General features: G+C 40.0%; 4 protein-coding genes across 4 annotated transcripts in view; 2 read left to right on the forward strand and 2 right to left on the reverse strand.

Moving 5' to 3' along the window:
* Window positions 1-1,091: 1,091 nt before the first annotated feature.
* si:dkey-222f2.1 (intermediate filament protein ON3) lies at window positions 1,092-9,502 on the forward strand. Its single transcript, XM_036559028.1, has 9 exons — window positions 1,092-1,382; window positions 3,090-3,298; window positions 3,661-3,721; window positions 4,758-4,853; window positions 5,766-5,930; window positions 6,932-7,057; window positions 8,214-8,434; window positions 9,113-9,159; window positions 9,363-9,502. Exons 1-9 carry the CDS (start codon window positions 1,092-1,094, stop codon window positions 9,464-9,466), a joined length of 1,320 nt encoding a protein of 439 aa, XP_036414921.1. The 3' UTR covers window positions 9,467-9,502.
* A 3,835-nt stretch (window positions 9,503-13,337) lies between these two features.
* Window positions 13,338-17,083, reverse strand: LOC118799284 (pre-miRNA 5'-monophosphate methyltransferase). Its single transcript, XM_036559030.1, has 2 exons — window positions 16,642-17,083; window positions 13,338-14,355 (listed from the first exon to the last, which is right to left on the reverse strand). Exons 1-2 carry the CDS (start codon window positions 16,849-16,851, stop codon window positions 13,801-13,803), a joined length of 765 nt encoding a protein of 254 aa, XP_036414923.1. The 5' UTR covers window positions 16,852-17,083; the 3' UTR covers window positions 13,338-13,800.
* A 3,274-nt stretch (window positions 17,084-20,357) lies between these two features.
* On the forward strand, window positions 20,358-20,787 carry LOC118799285 (cytochrome c oxidase assembly protein COX14 homolog). Its single transcript, XM_036559031.1, has one exon. The coding sequence runs from the start codon at window positions 20,367-20,369 to the stop codon at window positions 20,547-20,549; it is 183 nt and encodes a 60-aa protein (XP_036414924.1). The 5' UTR covers window positions 20,358-20,366; the 3' UTR covers window positions 20,550-20,787.
* A 1,470-nt stretch (window positions 20,788-22,257) lies between these two features.
* The window catches only part of cers5 (ceramide synthase 5), a 49,888-nt gene continuing 46,516 nt past the window's right edge, over window positions 22,258-25,629 (reverse strand). The window contains exon 10 of the mRNA XM_036559029.1: window positions 22,258-22,961. Coding sequence (XP_036414922.1) covers window positions 22,812-22,961 — 150 coding nt within the window. The 3' untranslated portion in view covers window positions 22,258-22,811. The remainder of the gene's footprint in view (window positions 22,962-25,629) is intronic.

Raw genomic sequence — 25,629 nt, forward strand, 5'->3', positions numbered from 1 at the left:
GTCAGTCTTTGTCTTTTGAGACTGCAAGGCTGTGTGCTTAATTTTATCCACCTGCTAGCAATGGGTGCGCCTGAAACACCTGAACTCAATAATTAGGAAGGGAGTCCCAATACATCTGTCCATATAGTGTATTTTGCCTTAATACACCCTGCATGCATCTCTCTACCATTAATGTATGTTTAAAAAGAACACTTTTATGCCGAAACCTTCTCAAAACTATCAATAACCAAAACAATGTCTCATGCATCAGACAGTGTATTCACAACCATTTCATTTAATAACTTTCTGTGAGGGAGCTTTTACAATCATTAAACTTTTTAGACGCCTGGTTCATATCACCACTGTGAACTCTGTTTCTCTGGGACAAGGGTGCACAACTCTGGTCCTGGAAGTCTTTGGTGATTTACCTACTCAAACACACCTGATTGCACTTATCTGTTAATTGCCAGGTTTAGTGGGCATGTTTGAGTAGGGAAACCTTCAAGCTGTGCTGGACGCCGGCCTTTCAGAACCAGAGTTGTACACCTTGTTCTAGGACAAAGCATTTCACACAAAACCACTGTGAATGACCTTACTTACATCTTAATGATTTAATTATGCAATATGTATTTAGAAAAACTGGAAGAACTCTCTTTTAATCCACTTACATTTAATTTTCTTCTTCATAATGCAAGACTTTTCTGAAAAGGCACTACTTGTACGACATCTTCCTTACTGTGAGATTCTTCCATCCTCAGTTCCTTTAGAAGTTGGAGAGAGGTGGACAGAGTGGGGAGGAATGAAAGACAGAGAGATGGGAGGGGTGTGTAATGCAAGTGGGCGGATGTGGAGCGGAACTGAGTGTGGCTCTCCGAGACAACAGACCCATAGAGAGCGGACAGCCCGAATGTGTGTGCGTGTTTGTGTGTCTTCTGGAACAGGTTTTCCCACATCAGAGACACTCCACCCAATCCTGACTGGGACTTAAAAGGCCACGTTCCCACTCAGGTCAGGCTTGCTGCTCCATAATCTCCCATAGCATCCTCAACCTGGTCACCATCCTCTATTCCTTCGTTCTCCATCTCACCTGCCTGAGCCTTGAGCCTTGAGCCATGAGTCTGAGGAACAAGCGCATCAGTTCCAGCAGTTCCGTGCGGAGCAGCGGAAAACTTGGGGGCTTTGGCTACAGTGGGGGCTTCAGTGGGATGTCTCTGGGAGCCTCGTCGCCCGGCTTCAGCACCAGCAGCACCTACCTGGGCGCTCCCATAGGCAGTGTATCGGTCAACAAGAGCTTACTAGCCCCCCTCAACCTGGAGATCGACCCCAACATCCAGATGGTGCGCACCCAGGAGAAGGAGCAGATGAAGTCCTTGAACAACCGCTTTGCCTCCTTTATTGACAAGGTACGTCTTCTTGGGTTCTTGCACCAAGAGATAAGGTGGCAAGACGGGGGTTTCAGAGGGGAAATATTTTGTGGAATTTGGACTAGCTTCCGAAGTTTCCTTTGGTGAGGTCAGCAAGGTGCATTAACCTTGATTGCTGCCTTCATATTGCACAGAAAACAACTCGATATAAAGGGCTCTTCCACAAAGGCAGCTATTGTACCACATCTCGTGGCTCTCACTTGAAAACAAGCCAAAGTTGGAGTGAAGTTATCGACCCTGCCCCTTTTAAAAAGGGATTTAATTCTAGACTGCCTGGAGTGCTTTCAGGCAAGAGGGATTTGCTTGATGCAGGTAGAAGTGCATGAAAAACGATAGTTGAGCTTTAGCACTGTGGCCCATTTCTCTAAAGCTGGGCTGTAACCTGATGAAAACCAGGTCAGACTTGTCCAAGTCACCCAAGACACCACTATCTCAGGGAGTATGAAGAGGGCTTTTGTGCACTCGGGTACAATGGCAACCCAATCCCAGGGCCCCCTGGGACTGAAACAGAGACTTTTACTGTTCCAGGTTAGGGCAAAAGGGGGGATCTGTGACTACCGGTCACAGATCAGTCTTTAAAGGGACTGAGATTAGCTTTGCAGAGAGGTAGCTGATCTAGGTCAATGGCTTGTCCCTCGAGTGCTGCAGCGCAAGTAATGGTGAGGTAGGGTTGCTCTATTAGTGTCACTAGCCTGGCACAATGGCCATCAGCTGAAGCACACTAGCTTTTAACATGTGCAGTGGACCAGTACACCAAAGGACTAACAATTATCCTCTTAAATCCCCAAATTCCACAGAGTCAAGCTCTGAACTGAGATGCCACGTCCACGTTCTTGATAGCAGACAAATACCACAGGGGATTCACATTTACAGCCTGAACAAGAGGATGTTCTCTATAAAATATGAGTTAATGGGGAATGGGAACCTATGGGCCTGCTGGGCACCACACCCAGTCTTATCTATCTAACAGTCTAGAAGTGACACCTTTGATAATAACTGGCTTCAGGGGAGACACTAAATCTGTTTCAGCAGCAAAAATGAAGAAAAAAATGGGAGCATTTATTGCAGGTTTTGGTGTCAGAATGGTAGGGAATGCCACAAATTTGGATCCATGTATAAGTGGTGTAGTCCATCGATCAGCAACCTATTTTATAATTATATTTCTATTGTCTATTGTGCACCAATTGGGCACCATATTTAGAACTATCTAGCCAAATTTGTTGCTGGGAGGCAACAAAAGCTGTTTTTTGAAAAGGCGAGCGGACATATCCTTCCTGTACACAGTGGAAACTATGCATACTTTTTTTGGCTAGTCATTTCAAAATTAAATATCATTTAATTAAAGCAGCTGGTGTAGCGTAGTGGGTAATACTGCTGCCCTTCATGTGGCAGATTGGGGTTCGAGGTCCCCAAGCAAGCACACTATACTAACCAATAAGGGTCCTTGGGCAAGAGTCCAAATGCTAAATTCGTCTACATCTGTAACACAATTAAACCATAAGTCATGCTGGATAAGTGCATAAATGTAAATTGTTAACATATATTCAATGCCTTCCTATTCAATATGCTAAATGTTCTACTCCACAATAACATTCTAAAATGTGAACATGAACATAACTTAAATCTAGACACAGAAAGTTGAATTCTTCAGGTCTGATTCATTTTCCCTCCTCATATCCTCTACAGGTGAGGTTCCTGGAGCAGCAGAACAAGATGCTGGAGACTAAGTTTGACCTGCTGCACAGCCAGAGCCCAGGCAGGTCTAACATCGAGCCCATGTTTGAGGCCTATATGGCTAACCTGCGCAGACAGCTTGACGTGGTCAACAATGACAAAATCAAGCTGGATGGCGAGTTGAGGAACATGCAGGGGCTGGTGGAGGACTTCAAGCACAAGTATGGTTCCCTAAAGATAAAACTGCATCAGTATAGTGCTACCAATATGTGTAGGTTGAGCTAGTTTTAGCACAATACAAAGGCACATAAGCACAAAATCCTGGATGCCAGCTAGCATACACAAATGAGATCATGCTAGCTAGTCTCTACTAGATTTCATGCGGAGTCTTTTGATGAAGTTTGCCTTTGATATTTGATGTCTTAGAGGCTTTCTGGACAGAACCCCCACAGATCTAGAAATGTGTTTTTTAACATCTTTGAATAATTTACAATAAAATGTTAGATGTTTGCTTCTAGCAAAGTAGCAATACAGCTAGCATTTTCAATGATCCCTCCTGTTTTTTTTGTTCTCTTTGACCCAGATATGAGGATGAGATCAACAAGAGGAACAACCTAGAGAACGACTTTGTGATTCTGAAAAAGGTTTGATCCGCTGATGTCCTCAGAGGCACTAAATAAGGACAATGGGGGCTTTTGAACATTGTAGGTGTGATCTCACCATGTTGGGAGCTTGGGAGAATGGCTAAATTAGGCGACAAGGGAGAAGAGTAAACCACATAATCTGCTTCACCTAAAAGGGTACCAGGAGAGTCAACAATAGAGGGACTGAACACAGTAAAAGTGCCCCACCTTTTATTAGATGATAGCTGTAAAAGCTGAACATATGAGTATTATATCTCTCCTAACAAAAGTCTGGGTGGAGGTAGAGCTGCAAACACACAGAAACGACTGTAAAACCCAACATCACCTCAGGCAACAATGCAGTGAAGTTCTTCCACAGAAATAACCTTAAAACATAGTTATTATTAAATGACAATGTAATATTTTTAATTTTCATACTGTCACTTCTGTTACCAAAGATACACTACTGTTCAAAAGCTTGGATTTAATTATATTATTTCAATTATATAAAACTAAACTTGCAAATGTTGCAGACATATGTATAAAATGACTCTAATATGATGCTAATACTCTATAGGTTCGTAGGAAAATGTAAAATGAAGACATTTTTGATGATGAATGGAGCTGTAGATGATTCCATATTAATTGAGAAAGCTGTACAGCAGCATCCAGAATAAACTTATAATAATATTAATATTCAGTATGCCTCATATTCAAAAAGTGTTGACCAAATCTTGCTGATTCATAGTTATTTTATGTCAAGAAATAACTATAACTATATGTTTATCATTTTATTTTATATTATTTACCATTACTTTTTATTGTTCCCGAATGCTCTGAATAAACAATCAGTTTACGATTTGGTGTCAAGTTTATAAAATTTCAGTCATTTCAATCTATCTTCAATCTTTGTATGATTTATAGCTGAATAACTATTGATTCCACACTTTAAAACACAGTACATGATTTCTGATTTACGTTGACTTCAAAAGCAGGACTGAGATTGAGACTTGTATTGTAACACTGAAGCTCTATACTATCATCCCCTGTGCTTTAGGATGTGGACTCTGCATACCTGGTGAAGGCTGACCTGGAGGACAAAGTTGGAGCTTTGACTGATGAGATCAATTTCCTCAGGAGCATTTATGATGAGGTAACACCACACCTTCTACACATACAGAGGAAAGGTCAATATTATGACAGTTACAGCCAAGTCAGAGTGCCATCTGCCAAAAAGCTGGCATAAAAATGGAATGATAAGGAAATCTCCAATACTGCATTGCAGAGGAGCCCACTATTTTGGTCTATTTATGATAAGAAGTGCTTTGAGATGACAGATGGCCTGATGTAAGAGAACAATTCAAACAACTAGAGATGTAGTCATATGCAAAAGTTTGAACACTCCTGAACAAATAATATGTTTTGTTGATTTTGTGAAACTAAGTTAACACATCCTCTGCAGGGAACAAACTTATGGCATTGCTCTGCACATTTTACTGTACAATTTCTACTCTTTTGGGCCCAGTATCCCAAATTCTTCATTTTATTTTTTGCCCTGAGCTGCACTTATGATGTTTGTGATTTAGATTTTAAAAACCCATAAATCATTTCTACAGGACCATTTTCCATCCTTCCTTAATCTCTTAGAATTAAACAGGCTGCTTTTGTTACTGTGCCTTTAACACTGATATATGTAAATGAGCTCTGCTCTGGTTGGTTCTCCTGTATTCTCATTCAGTAGCAGTCTGAAACATGTTACTAGTGTGAATAGATGGATAGAGGCTGAATAGACTAACATATGTAAATCTGTTGGTTTTTGTGACCACAAAAACAATACTCTCAAAACAGGCTGTTTTGGCAGCTTATATGAACTGAGAAGTGAACGTTACATTTTGAAACTTTAACAAAGTTTACATACAGCATCAAACTCATTTATTTTAAGTTTCCAGGATATTGGCCCGTTAACATATTAACAAAGCATGTCATTTGACCAGGGGTGCCCAAAGGTTTACATAAGACTGTAGGTGGGGACAGTAGTGATGAAATTTCTTACTTGCTGGTGCAGGAGCTGCGTGAGATGCAGGCCAGTATCAAGGACACCTCGGTCATCGTCCAAATGGACAACTCTCGCAACCTTAACATGGACCAGATCGTGGCTGAAGTTAAGGCCCAGTATGAGGACATTGCAGCCAAGAGCCGTGAGGAGGCCGAGTCTTGGTACAAGTCTAAGGTATGGACAGTTCCAGAGTTGGTGGAAAAAACAACATACTGTACAGCATCAGTGTATTAATTTGAATGTAGGACGTCACACTGAAGACTAGAAAAGTGCATTTCCTGATGAAAATGCAGAGTGATTGCGCAGCAATCAATGGACTTGTATCAACATGACATAAATTGGGTTCACAACCCTTTGTATCCCATTCATTCCTATGGGAAAAAAATTGTCATTTAATGATAATTGCAGAAAAACGTGTCTGATCAAAAACTATATACAAGCACACCATTCCTGATCAGACCGAAATTAGCGGACAAAAAAATATGAAAAACATGAAGAAGAAGAATAACAACATACCATCGGAAAAACAATAGTGTCACTAATTAGACATCTTAGTGTAGCTCATCGGGCTTATAAACTACCTTATGTGGACTTTTTAATGGCTTTAAAAATGGGTAAAGAAAAAAATTTTCTGAGTGAACTGGTTTAAGAGGGAAATTCCACCATTTTTCTAAACTTTTAAAAGTCATTCAGAGGTGGTTTGGTGTGAAATTAAATTGGTGGTGATCGGAATTAGATGCTTGAAGATTTAATGCATCTAAAATCTTCGTCACAGAAAGTTACATAATATGGTTACATGGCCACCTGATGTCCGGGTCATTGTTTTACAATAGTTGGGAGAGAAGGTTTTAGCATAAAATGTATTTTTAAAAAATACATAGTGGAGAGGTACATGCAAGCAAAATAGTCCCCAAAGAAAACTTACCATTACCATTATCAACATTACATGTAAAAAACTAAGAAGACTTGTGTAAGTTTACTGTTCATTTTGAATTGTAAATAAAAATATGGACCATTTAAAAACACTCTGAATTACTGTTTACATCATAACAGTTGAATTATGCTCAAAGTCATTGAAAAACCCTTTTTAGATGACACTCTTCAGCACATTATTAGGACACTACATGGACTACATAAACATGGACTGTTTATAACGTGTCATATCACTTCTCAAGTTTGACCAGATGGCCAGCCAGGCCTCACAGTATGGAGATGAGCTGAGGAACTCCAAGGGAGAGATTGCAGAGCTCAACCGCATGATCAGCCGCCTGCAGAGTGAGATTGAGGCTGTCAAGGCTCAGGTAAATAACACCACACTCTCCAAAACCTAAGTACGAGGACCTTCTTTTGAGGCAGTGGTTATCAACCTTGCGCCTGGAGATCTGCTGTCCTTTCGGTTTCACCTCCAAGTCAAATGTAACATACTTCATCAAGGACATCTAGATTCAGTCATTAGCAGGACCTTTTTCTTCAGAGCTAAACTCTGCAGGGAGGTAGTTCTCCTCAGTGCAGGGCAGAGTTGGTCACCACCACTTTAGAGCAGCGCTGTCCAAACTAGGAGCCACACAGAACTGAAGAGTTTAAAGCTTCCCCTGCTCTAACAAGTTCAATTCAACTCATCAAGGGTTTGATAATTAGCTGCTGAGTGTGTTAGAGCAGTTTGCTTCAATATCACTACATCAGAGATGTCTGAATCAACTCTTGGAGGGCCAACATGGGTCTACATGGTCTAGCACAGGGGTGCCCAATTACAGTCCAGGAGGTCTACTATCCTGCAAAGTTCAGCTCAACCCTGATCTAATGCTGATTCAGTTTATCAGGTCCAGTTTTAGTAATGTTATGTGTGGTTAAGAGTTAATCAGAGTTCAGAATTACACCAAGATTTCTAACTTTGGCTTTTGTCTGTAGAGCCAGATTTCAAGGTCTTCACAATTTTCAAAAAATTGCTATTCATCCAGCTAATATTTCTGGACAGACAGGTTACCACCTTATTTAGAGTAGTGACATCATCTAGCCCTATAGATATGGACAGCTTCTGCATAACTCTGAAAATTAACCTCAAGCTTCTAAATAATTTGACCCATATGCAAAGAAAATGAAAGTGGGCCAAGTATAGAGTTTTGTGGTACACCACAGAGAATAAACATGTTTATCTGAGACATGTTCACTTACATTAAAAAAATATTTTCATAAATATGCAGAAAAACAGTTTAACACAATCAGAGAATAATGAACTAAGTTCTTAAGCTGATTACGAGGCATTCTATGATCTATAGCACTTCACAGACGATGGCTACACCTCAGACTTTTCAGCTTTATCAGTTTATTTTATACCAAAGATAAAAAGACCAAAGAGAATCCCCAAACAGAAAAGAACAATCTATAATAAACTTCAGTTTCCTATGCTGTAGATGCTGATTGTGCCAATGTCCTCGCTCACCTCCCTCCTGTTCACAGCGCGCTAACCTAGAGAACCAGATTGCAGAAGCAGAGGGCCGTGGAGAGCTGGCTGTGAAGGAGGCTAAAGCTCGGATCCGGGACCTGGAGGAGGCCCTGCAGAGAGCCAAGCAGGACATGGCCCGCCAGCTCCGCGAGTACCAGGAGCTCATGAATGTCAAACTGGCACTGGACATTGAGATCGCCACCTACAGGAAGCTGCTGGAAGGCGAGGAGGACAGGTAAGAATTACAGTCAAGCCCAACCTTGGACGCTGATAGAAACTATATGTCCAAAGGTTTGTAGAGACCCCTTCTATTTAGTGAATACAGCTACTGTAAGGTGCAACCACTGAGCCTAAGGTCACCATGCCCAAAGCCAACCATCGACTAGAGGGGTATAAAGACCCCAGCATTGGGCTGTGGAGCAGTGGAGCAGAAGGAGCTCCATCCAATACCTTTGGGATGAGTTGGAGTGGTATTTTTAATCTAGAACTAGTCATTCAACGTCAGTACTTAAAGCTAGTGTGCTTTGAATGCAATCAAATACTCACAGCAACATTCCAACATCTAGTGTAAAGACGTCCCAGAGGACTAGAGGCTGTTACTGCAGCAAAGGAGGACAAACTCCTTATTAAGAAAATAAAAGTGGGCCAAGTACAGAGCCTGGTGGCACACCACAGAGACTTAGATGCTTATCTGACAAAAGTATTTTAATAGTCTTCTAGGTAAAAAGGTAGAAAAACAGTTTAACACAGTCAATCTTGATTTCAGAAGAAATGCTACAAACTTTTGGACATAGTGTATGTGTAAATATTCAGTTGGCTGTGTTTTAATGTTATAACCACAGATGTGATTTGTCATCGTGTTTTTATGTTTATATTTTTTAAACAATACAGTTAATGAATTATTTTTTTGTAGACTTGGACAGCAGGCCATTATCAACATCCAATCAATGCCCAATTACAGTGAGTATCAAGCCAAACATACAGTGTGAAGGTTTAATAATAAAGTTGCACTAGGACTATTCTACAGGAGTTTAATCAGTATGTATAGGACACAGATCAAGTGTTTTTATATTGCGCATTTCATCGTTGTATATGATAAATGAATGCATGAAGGCCATTTTAGGGATGTAGTTCAAAACTTAATGTCACTGTTTTTAACTCAGACTCCAAAGGAATGAACGGCTACCAGCAGATGAGTTCTCCATCCCCCAAAATACTCATTAAAACCACTGAGACCAGAGACAACACCAGATTCAGCACACACTGAAGCATCCCAACCTGAAATACACAAACGGCTTGTTTTAAATAGCTTGAAGAAACTGCTTTAACTATAAGAGTAGTTTTGTAATCGATTTGTTACAAGAAGCTTTTCTCTGTTGCTGATTTTCTGGATGAATGAAGCTGATTTAATCTTTATCCACATAAATATCAATGAAAGAAAATACTGTGAACTGTATGAGTGATTATATGAAATGAAACATGTACCTATTAAACATTTACTCTGAATGACTCAGTGACTGAATTTATACTGCATTTATCACCAAATGTGCTCTTTAATATCAATGGTCTATTTAAAAAGGTATTGATTTAAAGCGTACTTGCAGTAATTGACATATGAACAAGCAGGACCCACAAAATTGACAGTCACGTATAATAAATGAAAGGCGTGGGAAGCCAGTCAGCATTAGGCTGACTGTAATTGCTTCCCATTAGCCTTCGTCGTTAGCCACGGTTGCACTTTTTGGTTTTAAATCCTGGCTTTTAACGCCTACAGAGAGCATTTAATACCTAGATGCAGTTGCTCCAAGACCACTAAAGTACCTTTTAACAAAAGCAAATGTAGCAGACTTGATGGTGTTCAGTACTTTTATGTACAAGATTTTTTTTTCCTTTATCAAGCTAAAAGCACTTCCCAAAAACCTAAGAAAAAAAAGCTGGAAAAAAATACGTCAAGGCTCAATGACCAACATCATCCAATTGCACTCACACCCATCATTACGAAGCGCTGTGAAAGACTGGTCCTGACTTTTCTTAAGAACTGCCTCCTCCAGAACTCCGGATTCTTATCCGTTCACTTACGGCATTCACAGATCCACTGGAGATGTGATATCCCTGTCAATGCACACTGCATAGAACCATCTGGAGGGCAAGAACACCCACCTACGAAGGCTGTTCATTGATTTCAGTTCAGCATTTAACACATTTATCCCCTCTAGACTGGTCTTCAAGCTCAAGATCCCAGGAATCAGTCACACAGTCTGCAGCTGGATTCTGGATTTCCTTACTAGCAGGCCTCATTCTTTTAGAATGGGTGGCTACACTTCTCCCCCCCCTTGCTCCCAGCACAGGATTTCCACCAGACTGTCTCTTATCACCCATGCTCTACACCCTGCACACTCAACAATCTGACAACAATCTCTCCCTGAACTGCTTAAAATTCTTCTGAGCCAAGGACCTCACCTAGTCAATCAACATCAAACCTTATCAAAAAGGCCCAACAATGCCTTCCTTTCCTCAGGAGGCTGAGGAGAGTCGACCTGCCACATTAGCTCCTCCGCAATCTCTATAGGTCCACAGTGGAGAGCATTGTGACCAGCTGCGCCACAGACTGGTATGGCAGCTCTGCTGCTACCGAACGTAAGGCCCTGCAAAGGGTGGTTAAAAAAACACCTAGTCCATCGCTGCAGCTGTCCTCCTACCCATACAGGACATTCACAATGTAATGGGGCAGTCGTGGGCTGGAGGTTAGGAAACCAGATGACTGTGGTGCCCCTGAGCAAGGCCCATAACCCCCAGCTGCTCCCCGGGCACCGTGGATAGGGCTGCCCACCACTCCGGACAAGTGTGCTCACTGCCCCCTAGTGTGTGTTCACTAGTGTGTATGTGGTGTTTAACTGCACGGATGGTTTAGATTGCAGAGGGGAAATTTCCCCATTGTGGGACTAATAAGGGTCAGTAACACTAATCTTAATGTAATCTACACGATTTCTCAGGAAAGCCAGCAGTATCACCTCAGACCCCAAACACACCAGCCAGTTCCTGTTCTGCCTGATGCCATCTGGAAAGAGACATCAGACATTATCATCAACATTTGAGCCAAAACCACCAGCTTCAAGAGCAGTTTCTACCCTCGAGCTGCTAAACTGGTCACCCACAGCATCCACCAGATCATGAATGCAAACACTAATCAAACTATGTGCAGACTGCACTTTAATTCCAAACTTTCTCCATGCTACTGCTGACTGACTTCTCATATACTTGGACTGAACGCTTACTGAACAGTTTACTGAGTATGATTTACACAATGGACTAGAGCTGGCGATATGCCAGAAATGTAATATCACACCACTTAGTTTTCATGATACGTCATGATATGTATTTCTTCTGACTTAAGTTGGAAAAGACAAAATAGTGCCACGTTTTAAAATATGCACACGGTGCTGCACTAAATCCAACTCAACAAGACTAATTAAGCTCTCTTTATAATGAAACATGCAGTTGGAAAGTATTTAAGGTACTGATGATATCCATCCATACTGTGGCATAATTTATCACAATAATGTAGGCCCAGCCCCTACACACTAGTGCACTTCTGTGTGTGTAGTTTATTCTGTATTTGTCTATTTATTGTTTTTGTACTTACTGTGTGTATACTTACTGTCTGTCATCCCACTAGCACGTGTCCTCCTGTCTTTGTCTTAATTTTTATGCACTAGAGAAGTAGCCCAAACCTATTTCTTTGTAGTGTATTTCCATATAGTCACAAAGTTCAATTGAATTGAGTAGAAATCCAGCAAATTGGCATAGTAAGCTACCACACGCAAATAAATATGTTAAACAATGTATGAATAATTTTTTTTAATAGAAATATATATATAGTGAAAAAAATATCAAATGTCTTCCAAAAATGATGCTGCAAAACACATCACAACTGAAAATAATGTTGTGTCTGAAACGGTCCCTTTAATCACTATACCTACATTGAAAAATGTGGATCATTATCTAGAACACTATTATAGACAACAGAATTTGTGATGGTAGTAAATGATTTCGGACAGCTATACAGATTTGCTCATTATTTACAAACAACGCAGTGCATTATGGGTATCCACTATCCCCTTGGGTGTATGGGTTGTATACTACGTCTTGTTGTGCATTGTGGGATTGTTTGAGTGCACTGGATCTTCTGCACTATGTTTTTAGACACCACCACAAAATGGCATAACCCTGGAGATTACTATGCTATACTGTATCACAGCACTATGTGATGAACAAGGCACCTTTTTAGACACAGGCGCAGTCTTTTAGTTAAAAAACATGTTTTCAGTCACTGAAACAGAAGAAACACTGCCACCTTGTGTTCAGTTACTGAAAACACTCACACGCCTGCAAATAACAGCAAAACTAATGATCCTTTACCTCATCCTGATTTCTCAAACAGTCATCAGTCTTATGAGATATCATTAGGGCCTCCCTTATTAATATTTTATTTCTTTATTTATTTTTGCTTAGCAAATCTCAATCTTGACTGCTTGTGAAACAGTCCAGAATGTGATCAATGTCCAGCTCAGCTACTGCAGCTCTGTCACTAACACTCCAAACATTGTGTTTTCGTGCGACAGTTTCTGTGACAAAAATAAATAAAATTATAGTTAAAATAGGTTTTACACAATTCTCCCCAAATCCCAAACGTAATCAATAAGCCAAGACACATCTGATTTTTTAAAGTTTGGCGTCTGCACTGGAGCTATGAGGCTAATGCAGCTAACAAGCACACCAATTAGCATTGTGCTAATGTCACATGTAAACAATCACACATTTGACTGTGCTGAGTTGTTAAGTAATCTCAAAGGATTTGTTCATGTGGTTTCTGACACGGTATGACAACCTACTGTCTTAAAAATAAATATTTGGTTCTACAGAGACTTACTGGTTCAGAATTGTTCACAGTGGTGGTGATAGGAACCAAACGTCTGAGGAATTTAAGGTCCCTAAAAGCTCCCCTACATTATTACACATAACGGATAAGATCAAGCTGCCTGATGCCTGAGACACTGTTGTCTAATAATTTTGTGATGAAGTTTTGGCCTAAATTGTCTTGTTAATCCATTTTAATTCATTAATGCCAGACGGGTACATGCAGGGCATTGTAAAGCAAAATAGTCCCCAAAGAAAAATTTTTTCCGCTATTTTACCATCATATGGATAATAAATGAAATAAAATGAAATATTTGTGTCATAGACACTGTGACCCCTGGTCCCCTATGACCTCCCCTGTAAAGAAATCTGAGTCAGAAACTTTCCTCACAATGAGCCATTTTACATTAAACCACTCTATAAAATTGGTGGAATTACCCTTTAAAGTCTGTCTGTTACTTTCATCCAATTGTTTTTGTCTATCAGAATTTTCTCTGTACACTTGTCCAAGCATAAAATTTTACTTGTTAGCCATATTAGCCTTGTAGCTCCACTGCAAAGAAGCTAGGAACATATGTCAAGTTGAAGCTTGGGGAAAGTTGTAAATGTGATTTTTCCATCAAATTATCACTTTAACTTCCATTAATGGTCTGTTTTGGTGTGTTTTCCCTTCTGAATGCTTCGTCATCGTCGCTTGAAAAGCAGAAGACTTCGGTCCCACGATGTATTCCCGAAACTCTGAGTTAGCTCCATGCTACACTGCTTTTCTAAATGTCCTTTAGCGTGCGCTGCCATGTCTCCACGGATCGCCAGCGTCTTGAAATGGTCAAAGTCGCTGCGGCCAAGTTTACGCAATCGACGGGCGGCTGAGCGGTAGCACTTCCACGGCTGCACCTCCAGCAACAGATACTCACACAGAGAGGCTAGTCGCGAAAGGAGGGCTAAAAACGCAGCATCGCCGTGGTTCAGGTGGACCCACATCGTCACTGCAAAACAAGTACATAAATGAAAGCGACTGCATCCAAACTTCTCCACGTAAGAAGTGAGTTCAGTGTGGCTCGACTCCTGGGTGATGTCAAGGGGGATGAACTGAATGTTTTGGGGAAACGGGTTACAGTTTTGGGCCCGTAAGATTAAGTCTCGGTCGAGGTCAAATCCGAGAAGGTGGACGCTCCTTGGAGAGTCACTTTCAAGCGGCTGCTCTTGAAGAAGATGCTTATACAGTGCAATGGATAAGTCCTGTTGAACAACAACAAGAATAGAGCAACGTGAAGTGGGTTGGAATGGAAGTTCATATTGGTTTACTTACTGCCAACTCTGTGTATAAACAGCCACAGCTGTAAAGACACTTTGTACAGATTTATAGTATAATCTATTTTCTTATGAACATTTAGGTCATGTTTCGGGTGCGCTGCAGATTTTAGCATTCCTCATTAACCACACCTGATTCAACTCATCAGCTACTAGTTACAAAACCTTGTAAGATGTAAAACGCTAATCTCTACAAAGCTGTGGCTCGCAAGGAACCCAGTTTAACATCCCTGATTTAGGCCTACCTGATGCAATTGAGAAGCTTGGACGTGCTTTTCTTTAATGAACAGCACTTCGTATTCTCAAGTTGGGCAGAGCAAAGGTTTCCCATATGAGCAATTTTTTGGAATTTGGAAATTCAGGACTTTATGTGAAACAGATTTACATGTCCTGACCCTATACTAATCTTCCACTGGTCTGGATGGTGCTCTAACATCAATGTCAGGACTTCTAGCTGGTACCTTTAACCTCAAACTCATTGAACTTCTCCTTCTACAGTGATACTGCTGTAGTCTCTACATTTAGATTTTCCAGTTAAAAGACTATGAAAACTCAGTTTTGGTGATGCACCTTGAATGTGGAAAGAACGTCGATAAACTACAAATGCTTCTGCGTAAACTTTTGGGTCAGGCTGTTTTTTTTTAATTTTTTTATTTTTTTTTGTTAGCTGACCGAAACTTGCTAGGAAACCGAAATCACTTATTGTAGCCATATAACTGTAGGTCAAACCTTCATTACAATGGACAACCACAAGAAATAACCATTAGATGAGGAGCACAACTAGCTTAAAGCTAATGTTAGCATGGTACCTGGCTATCTATAGATACCCTCAGTCGCGCTTCTTTTCCCTGGCTAAAGGCATTAGTTTTTGTGCTGAATAAAGATACAATCGCTGTTTTCTTTATGATTGTGTTTAACTGAGGTAGAAGTCCAAATGCTAGTTTGTGTTTATTAGCCTACAGATCTGTGGCTAGGCTAACAGGCAGGATGGGTTGACCCCAGAGGGATTTCCGGCGGTTTGGTTTCACAACATATTTGTGTAAACAGAACATGAATAATGAAAATGATAAAAATGATATGAAGTTCAGTCTCAGTGAGGCTGACGGGTATAATGCAGTGCTACAGAATACTGTTTATAACACAACAAATAGCAGATCAAACTCTAACTTCTGGCCTTCATGCCCCTTTAATTTCACTCAATGAGCTACTATAAGTGGATGCCTCGAAAATGTATTTTATTGACACAAAAAACATTTGTTATTTAAGCAATACAACACGAGAGGGAGTGTGTTATCGCAAAATAACATCACAGCTGTGATTTGGTCGTTGTGATCACGTAATGTTATACGAGTGTTCTATTGCTTTTATACAACAGTTCAATAAATAAAGTAAGAAATTAATAAATTGAGCAGTGAACGTGTCATTTAATATGTTTTAATGTTAGCAATTCCTTCCTCAACAAGCAGCTCGTTGCTACGTCAGAGTAACGAGCTACGATTTGGTCAGACTCTGAAGATCAGATGTTTGGCGAATGGCATTGGGTTCATTTCTGGCTGATTCCAGGTTGTTTAGCTCTTCTTCTGTCACAGCTGCCGACTGAAAAGCTGCTCAGTGGTGATGACAGTTTGGGAATTTAGTGTAGTCTGATCTTCAGAGTCTGACCAAATGGGCTTTCGGTCAAATGTAATCTTAGAAGTGTCCATTTTCTGTTTGTGGCAAAGTAAGAAGTAAAAACGTTCAAATGGCTTGAGCGTCTCCTACAGCTGTCAAACTCGTTGCTTAGCAACGGCGTCTCAGCAGAGTGATATAGTGTTTGTGAAAAACCTGTGATGTTATGGTATATGATAATAGTAATAATAATAATAATAATAATAATAATAATAAACTGATCATATTTAATAAAACACAATAATGACGACACCAACAAGAATAATAGCTGCTATTATCAGTATTATTATTACCGCTAGCTATTTAGTTAGTTAGTTGGTTAGTTAGTTAGTTCGTTTGTTAACCTAGTTAACCTATGTTGTTAGTTAGTTAGTTAGTTAGGTAGTCAGTTTGTTAGGTGGTTAGGTAGTCAGTCAGTTAGTTAGGTAGTCATTAGTTAGTTAGTTAGGTAGTTAGGTAGTCAGTTAGTTAGGTAGTCAGTTAATTAGTTAGGTAGTCAGTTAGTTAGTTAGGTAGTCAGTTAGTTTGTCTGTTGTGATTTCTCACCCCTGAGTTGCAGCCCACGTCGAGCATCAGAACCGTTTCACTCTCACGGCGGCCCCCGAGCTCTCCCAGCAGAGAGGCCGGTATCAGACTGAGGCGATTCTCCGGGGGATTGAAAGTGTAGTAGTTGATGAAATTGCCGTGCGGAGCAGCTCCGGGATCCTCAGTCTCCGCTGAACTCTCCTCTCCAGCGCGATCAGCGGGCAGCGCCATGTTCCGTCTGTCCGTCTTCAAAACCGGTCCGGAGTCTCCAACCGCGGGATGAGTCCTGAAACTCGGATCTGCTTAAACTGTGAAAACTGAGAACTTTGGTTCGGCGGAAAAGAAGAGGTCATTACAGACATTACAGTGGATACTCGTTTAATTCAGCTGTTTACCGCGAGTCGAATTCGTTCATATTTAATGATAAATGCAAAACGCGTTCTTTGAAGTTTGTCCCGTCCGCCTGTCCGTAGCGTCACATCTGTAGGCGGAAGCGTGTTGACATTGAACTCGGCGGAGCGCAGCGTTTCGGAGAAAGTGCAGAAATAAACAGGTGAGGATTCACAAAACTCTTTATTAAACTCTTTAAAATACTTTACAATACGGCATTCTGACTCACATAAAGTATAGGCGCGTTAGGCAGAGAGCAAAGCTGACAAGTTGGCTCGTTAAGCTGAAGGGACGCGCTGTGCTGTCTGCGCTCATCAGACACCGTATAAAGCATTAATAACAGCGGTGCCTTCGTTTATTAACGCTATAGGGCCAAAACCTGGTCGCAACGAAGGTGAGGAAAGTCGTACGTTAATGTCTTTATATAGCAGTTATGAATACATGAATAACGTAAACATAAAAAAGGAAAAAGTGTTGTAGTGTTTGACGTAGATGTTATCCAGTGGAGCAGATTCCTGTTACGTTTAGAAAGGATAGTTAGATAGTTAGTTATCTGGGTCAGCTGTTGATTCTGTCAGGTGTAAGTTACCCAGGAACTCTTCTCCACCTGTTTTGGCGCTGTGCTCGCACAAACACAGCTCTGGAAAGATGTAGGTAGATTTATCATGGATTCTGTTGACCTTGAATCTTTGCTAATGAATGTATTGTTTGGCTTCAGTCATCATAGACGGAACAAAAAGAATATTACATTATTCATTTGAGTATCTTTTTGGCAAAATGTCATATTCGCAAATTTAAATGTATTAAATCCAGACCTGACTTTCTCAAATGTGAAGTAGAAATTCAAGCTGAACAGTACGTAAATTCTTTACGCTCTTGAAAACCAGAAAAAGCTGTCAAAACAATGAATATATGCACTTTGCTTAATATATCATTGTAAATGCATGTGTTCAGGCCCCTGACTTTTTCTTTTCCGTTTTCTCTTAAACAGATATAAGGCTTTATATGTATGAATTTTGTGTGTTATCTTAACAACACTGTAGTTTTATACTATTTTTATAAAAAAAAAATGAGTGCGATAAACAGCCAGCTAGATATTGCTACGTGTTATGTTACTGCTACTGAACAAGAGACCGGATTGTCTAAATTGTAGTCATTGTTTTATGGTATAAATATGTTCCTGTACCGGAGGACGGGATCATCCTTAGCATTGATCCCATCAAAGTTGACTTGGTGGGCTGGAAAACCCCTTAAAAGCATTATATAGGTAAATTGTACAGACAAAAAGTGTCACAGATTATTATAGAAGTATTATAAGTCATAATAGAATCGTTATAGTTTATAGTTTGTTGTGCTTTGTAGTACATCTGTAACAATCTATAACACTTAACACTTCTCTGTATCTTCACTCGTCTCTGTATAATTACTTGTTGGCCTAATACTGTCTTATCACTTGTGTAGTATGTTGCAGTAAACTGTGCTGAACTGTAATAGTTTTCTGAATATTCTATAAGATCCTATAGGAATCCTGTAGAAAATTGCTGAATGGCTTTTTAAATGCAGTAGTATTTAAGCATTACTACATGAAAACACTCATGGAAATGCCTTAAATGGCTTTACTACAAAGCAGCAATCCAAACATCACAGCAGAAGCCCAAATGTCTGTTTTTATCACCTTTAATATGTTGGAGATTCACCCTACGCTTGACCTTCAGTACTTAAGTGGAGTTCCACTGATTTTTCAAATTTTCTGCATAATTAAATGGTTAAGATGTAAACAGAGTCATTCAGAGTGGTTTGGTGTGAAATGCTCAGTTCTAGAGAAACTTACAGAGTCACAATTGTTCATAGTGGTGGTGATAGGAACCAGACGTGTAAGCTTCCTCACAGAAAGTTGGACATGGTTACGAATTTCAGACATAAATCTTATTTCTGGTTGGGAATTGTCTCACTTATTTATCTCTTCCGGGTTGATCAGACACTGGAAGGTGCTTTTGAGAGAGTCAGAGCTTTGTGCAAAGGTGTACTTGTCTTTGTTCACCGTTGTATTTTGTAAACGGTTAATCTTTTTTCCTTCATGTTCTGAACAGCGTAAAATGTTTCAATACTGCTGTCAGAGTTTTTACCACTTTTCAGCTGCAGTTGTAGGAATTAACAGCATCAGTAACAGCATCTGAATGATGTTCTGTGAGTAATGCTGCTTTTCAGGTGATTGAAGAGGCTGTGCATACCAGATGGTTAACTAGTAAATACAGCTTTACTTGGTTTGAGCATGGAGGTCTATAGGATACTTCTTTTTTTGCAATATAATAAACAGATGGGTCAAACAGAAGTGTATGAGGTATTTTTTTTTCACAGTCATTGCCAATTTTATTATTTTTCACAGATAGAAAAGGTGAACGGTCGATAAACTCGTGCATCATCCATAATTCAGAGTTTCCCACGACTTTGAAGAAAAACAGAAAAAATTGCTGAGAAGTTTTCATAGAACTTTGAATGTAATACATCCTTCTAACTTTTCAAAATGAAAGGACGTTCCAGTATTAATGAATAGAGATATTAAAGGAGAATTCAATCAATTGTTCAGAATTTCTGCATTATTCAATCATTGAGAAGTAAACAAAGTCATTCAGAAGGGTTTGATGTGAAATGGTTCATTGTAGAGAAACTTACAGACTCTGATTTCTCTGATGAACACATATACATTTATATATTTATCCATATCTATTTACTATCCAAAACCACCAGTAAACCTACACGTGATGATAAATCTGGAAACAATAGTTTTTGTTGGAAACTATTGTGCCTTCCAACACCCTCTACGTCGGCCAAAGCCTTCTTAAAACAAAATAAATCGATGTTTCAGGTGTCAGGCAGTGTATTCACAACCATTTAGTGTATAACGTTGTGTGAGGGAGATTTTAGAGGTGTTAAACTATCTAGACGACGGTTCCTATGACCACCACTGTGAACAATCCTGACTCTGTATGTTTCTCTAGAACAGAACATTTTACACCAATCCACTCTGAATGACTCTGTTTATCTAAATGACTTAACAATGCAGACATTTTGAGAAATCTGAGGAATTTCCCCTTGAACATTTTTAGCTGTTCAGTTCCATTTACTCCCATTCACTGATGACTCTTTCATGCGTTTCATAGACAGGGATTGAATAGCAATTGAGAATTTGGCTCTGGGAAATGTCTCTCTTGACCTGAAATTGGAATTGCAGGGTTGGGTTAGTTAGCAACTCCTAAAGCTGAAAAAACATGAATCTGGAGAACAGTTGCTCTAGCTGTTCAGCTATAAATGATTGTATTTACATTAGACTCTTTGTCTCCCTTTAGTGAAGCACCATGCTGACTACGAAGCGCATGGCTGATGTGGGCTACCGCCTGTTCTCCGGCTCCATGATGCTCCTCACCGTGTATGGAGGCTACCTGTGCAGCATGAGGTTCTATCGCTACGTGCAGCGGCAGAAACAGCTCCAGCTGGAAGCCCAGAACCAAGCAATAGACCCAGAGGTGGTCAAGGACTGAGCCGTCTGGTCATCAGTATAATCTTCAAAACAGACATTAAATTATCGTGTCACATGGGTGGAACAGAAGTCGACCAGAGGAGATTTCACCCCAAGAAATGCGTGAAGCTCAGCTCCACCTCTGTGGATAACAACTATAACCTTTTTATGCAGGGAAGAATGTAAAAACGGTGTTTGTCTCACAGCCTGTGGTTTATGTATGGATGTCATATATTAAATGGTGTGCAGTTAAAACTGTTTTCCTCAGTGAGTTTCTTCTGTTTGCACTTCTATGAGTATTTCTGCATTGGGAGTGGATTTTGTAATGTATGAAGTGCACTCTATATGTCAACTATATCCAGACATCTCATTTAATTAGTGGATTCAGATGCTACAAAAGGGAATTTCACAGATTTTTCAAAATTTCAGCATAATTCAGTCCTTAAGATGTAAACAAAGTGACCAGAGTGGTTTGATTAGAAATGCTCTGTTCTAGAGAAACTTACCGCAGTGGTGATGATGGGAACCAGACATCTAAAACCTTTGATGCTTATAAACGCTACCTCACTGAAAAAGCTCTTTCATGAAGTGGATACAAATACACTGTCTGCATTGACGCAGTTTTATGATACACATCAAACAACTCTGAATGACTGTTCACATCTCAAAGACTCCCCTTTGCTGAAATTAAAAAAAATTGGGTGGAATTCCCCTTTAAGGCACAAACTGCATGTATAATCTCCACAGAAAAGCACTGACCAAAAGAATGGGACGCTCTGAAGCAGCTGCACATGCCCAGTGTCAAGCTTCTGCTAAAGGGGTATGAGCCCCCAGCACTGGGCTGTGGAGCAGTAGAACTGTGTTCTCTGCAGTGATGGAGCTCCATCAGATACATCTGTGATGAGTTGGAGTGTCCAGAACTGACCATCCAACATCAGTACCCGACCTCACTAATGCTCAATCAAATCATCACAGCAACGTTCCGACATCTAGTGACAGAAGAGCAGAGGCTGTTACTGCAGCAAAGGGGGACAAACTCATTATTAATACCCTTCATTTCAGAAGAAACATATAGTTGTTTACAAACTTTTGGAAATATGTAGTTCACAGGTTTCTCAGCCTGTAAGCAGAAGTCAACACTATACAAAACAAACTGCCCTTGGCATCTGCTGGCCAGGAGGAATGCATGCTGTCATTTCAGCGCCTGGAATTATTTGCAATAACAAGCCAATAAGAAATGTAGCTGATCACACAAGACATGTTTAGATGCTACTTAATTTTGCACTGGAGCTACAAGACTAATGTAGCTAACAAATAATGGAAGCATTGTGTACCACTTAGCATAGTGTAAACTGAATACCTAAAATATTCAACGCAGGCCTACAATCACTTAGAGTTGTTGAGTAATCTCAAAAAGATTTATGTGGTTTATGACTGTGGTATTAAAAAAGTAAGCATAGCTAAAAACGTTACTAATAATCATCTGGAATACTACATTTTAAAAATAACAGTATGTTAAACATTACTCTCATAACTGAAAACTGAAGAAGCAAACTTCAGACAAACAGGTCTTGCCTAATTGACTACATTTAAAGTAAACAGAAAACCACATAATTAGGTTTTTTTTGCTAAACTGTTCCTTTAAATTATGTGAAAAGTCGTACATAACTGAACCAATCACTTAACAAAAGCCGACCAATGTTGGTACCAAATCATCCCTCACACTATGAAGCATCAATCAAATCATATTTTAATAAACTTATTTGGTCTCAAATAAGAAAATGAAGCAACTTGAAAAACAGAACAGGCAAAGAAAACCAAAACACACAACAGTAACTGGATGGTGAAATACATAAAAAACGCTCAAGTACATCAGACACTGGGAATAAAATTAAAAGTGGGACTTCTTCCCTGACTCCAGTAAAACGTGAAGCTTTAGGAAGACAGTGAACACACTTTCGCCTCTGAAACAAAGGAATGCAAAAATCACTCGTTTAATCTCACATTCGTCCTCTGTGTCTTTTTTTTGTTTATATTTTGTTTGTTTTTTGTTTTCCACACATGAAGCATCTGTGTCCATAAAGCCGTCGGGACCATCATCATAATCTTCACCGTAATAAGGCTTAATAATGTCAACTCAAAGTGTGTAGTAAAAATGGGGAATGTGCACACAGTCTCAGGCGTCCCATGATATTCATGGTTTGGTTGGGAACAGTTGAACGAAAGTCCATTTAAGATGCTGTGGTGACAGCAGCTCTGAGAGTGGCAGGGAGGTCATGCCGGGTCACCAGCTGTCGTCGTTCTGGGTCCAGGGCTTGGAGCCGAAATGGCCGTTGGTGCCGTTCTCTCGTTTGGGTAAAGCTGCGTGAGTTTGGTTCGTTTCAGTCTCTTCCTCTGAGCTGCTTTCGATATCACTACGGACATCTTTGGATACCTGGAAGCAAAGGAATGAACAGTTTTGGGTTTGGGGGGAGCTGCAGTCACTTCGCTGTCAGCTGTCGGTAATCGTATTTTTCATATATGCAGTTCTGTGCAAAAGTCTGGATGATATATAAAGCTATTTCTCTGGGAGGTAAAGCCTTTGTTTAAATAAAGTCTATTAAAGGATTTTTTTTTGTTGAAATGTAAAGAAATCGCACTAAAATTTGGTACGTGTGCTGATGTGTCTCACCATGTAAAGCCTGAAATAATTTTTTAGAGTTTTGTGGGTGTTTTTCGCACCACATCATACATCTTTACAGAAAAACGTCACATGCACAGGCTCAAAAAAGCAGGTCCAGCTCGATGTTTAGGTCTGCAGAATTAACATTATACTGATGAAGATGTGATGATGATAATAGTAGATCATTCACTCACATCCTTTTTTTGACTGAGCTTGAATTCTCTGTCACACTCTGAATTATAAGATTTATCCACTCGTAAGAGGGGTCCGAAACACAACCCATGTTAACCCTTGTGTGGTGTTGGTGTTTTTTTTTTTTAAATCACTACAGCCATAAGAATTTATGTAAAAATACCAGATGTGTAAAATATCACAAGTGGCCAGTTTAGGGTTCTCCTTTAGCAGCTGTAGCCAGTCAGCAGCCTGTCCATGTTGTCCACCCTCACACACGCACACATATACAAACACATACGCACGCACACACACACACACACACACACACACACGCACACACACACACACACACAACCAGCAGGCCATGTAGGAGGAGAACAGAGTGAAGGAACACAGCATCTCCACACTTTTATTCCCTGCGGATTCACCACAAAACCATATAGAGGGCTGAACATGTGTTATTGAAAATGTGTTATTTTATATGTTCTTCACAGAAAATGAGCAAAGCCAAGGAATCTGAGGTTGAAATAATCATAAATCGCATCACTTTTTCATTTTGGTAAACACTGAAAACGGGGCCCACAGACCCAAACACCACACAAGGGTTAAAAATGTTCTTCCTCCTTCCACCACCAGAGGTCTCCATATTTTAAAATAAAAAATAGGGCAGATTTAACAATTTCCAGGGCTCTCCACCAATCTAATACCATCCAATACCTAGTTTATCCACTCGCTCCTTCAATAAATTAAATCAGGTGCTGCTGGTGGAATTGAACAAATCCATGCAATGCCTGGAGTTCAGCGAGAAGTCAGACACCAAACCTGTTCTGCTAACTATATTCTTCTATTTCTAACACATTTTGTTATGTATTTATATATTATATTTATATGTACATGTATTTATATATTCTAATGTTCTCACCCAGTTCCTGTTGAGATAAATAGAGGCTGCACAATACAGACATTGAAACCTTGAATAGTGGCCGAGACTGATGCAATATTTCTGATGCAGTACAGTACTGACTGAATGCATTATGAAATCTCAGATTTCAAACATGATTCCATTAAATTACTTTGCCTCAGTTCAGAATTATTAAAAACAATTTCACTGAATACACAAATGTTAGAGGAGGAACTATAAATGCTATTTAATTTTTACATTTGAAAACAGCCTGAAAATTTTACCTCGACCAAAAAATAAGCACATACATTATTGAATATTTTTATAGCTGATTATAATCAGTAATCAAAATATATTTGAATCACCACCTTTAGTTCAGTCCTTCATGAGCCATCGATGCATGTTTACACCTCTGATTTTACCAACACATCTGCAGTGTACACTTTACTGTACACATGTACTTTACAGTAAGACCAGAAGCTCAAACAAGCTCTTTAATCCTAACACGGAATTCAGACTCATTTCCTTATAAAAGGATGAATATACCAGAAAGCTCATAGAAAAGGGTGGATATAAAAGCGTGGGAAAGTAACACACTTACTGCTGAGGAGTGAAACAGAGGGGGTCTACGAGACGATAAAAGCAAGTGTGCTTAGAGTGGACAGAAAAGGTAGAGATCTCAGCCGGGAAAGAGCGAAGGAAGGACAGCAACTGCCTTCTGAAGAAGAAGAGAGGAAGGGAAAGAAGCCAGTGGAGAAGTTCTGCAGCGGAGAAAGAGGGAGAGGCATCACAGGAGAGGTGGAAGCTTGTATAGGCTGTAGAAAAGACAGTGGACACACCAAACAACAGGCTGTACATTCTGAACTTCGTGCAGAGTGATTTAAACTGGACCACAGTGTGAAGCTGTTTGTTCTGCCATTCTGCAAGAAGCCTAAGGGACGACTTGTTTTAAAGCTAATCTTAAACTAGACTTGGACTGCACGACAACGGTTCTTCACCATTAACACCATTTAGTCTTTAGTCCAGGGGTGCCCAAACTTTTTGTCCTGGTGGGCCAAAGCATAGTTTTTAGTGGGCCGAGGGACCAAATAGACAAACCTGTATACGAATAAAGGAACTGTGAGAGCTCCAGCTGTATGGAGGGTCTTGTTGAGCGCTAACAGCTTAACTTTTGACGTCACAGATATGTGACCAAACCTGTATGTACTGTATCTAAAAGTACTTCTAATATATAATTTTGCCAGTCTTGCACTAAAAATGATGGTTTCTTCAAGCGTTCTTTAGTAAAGAAAATGGTTCCATATAGAACCATGAACACTCAAAGAACCCTCTTTAGATTAAAGGGTTCTTTGCATCATAAAAGGG

Source organism: Colossoma macropomum, unplaced genomic scaffold (assembly GCF_904425465.1).
Source record: "Colossoma macropomum unplaced genomic scaffold, Colossoma_macropomum, whole genome shotgun sequence".
Taxonomy (NCBI): Eukaryota; Metazoa; Chordata; class Actinopteri; order Characiformes; family Serrasalmidae; genus Colossoma; species Colossoma macropomum.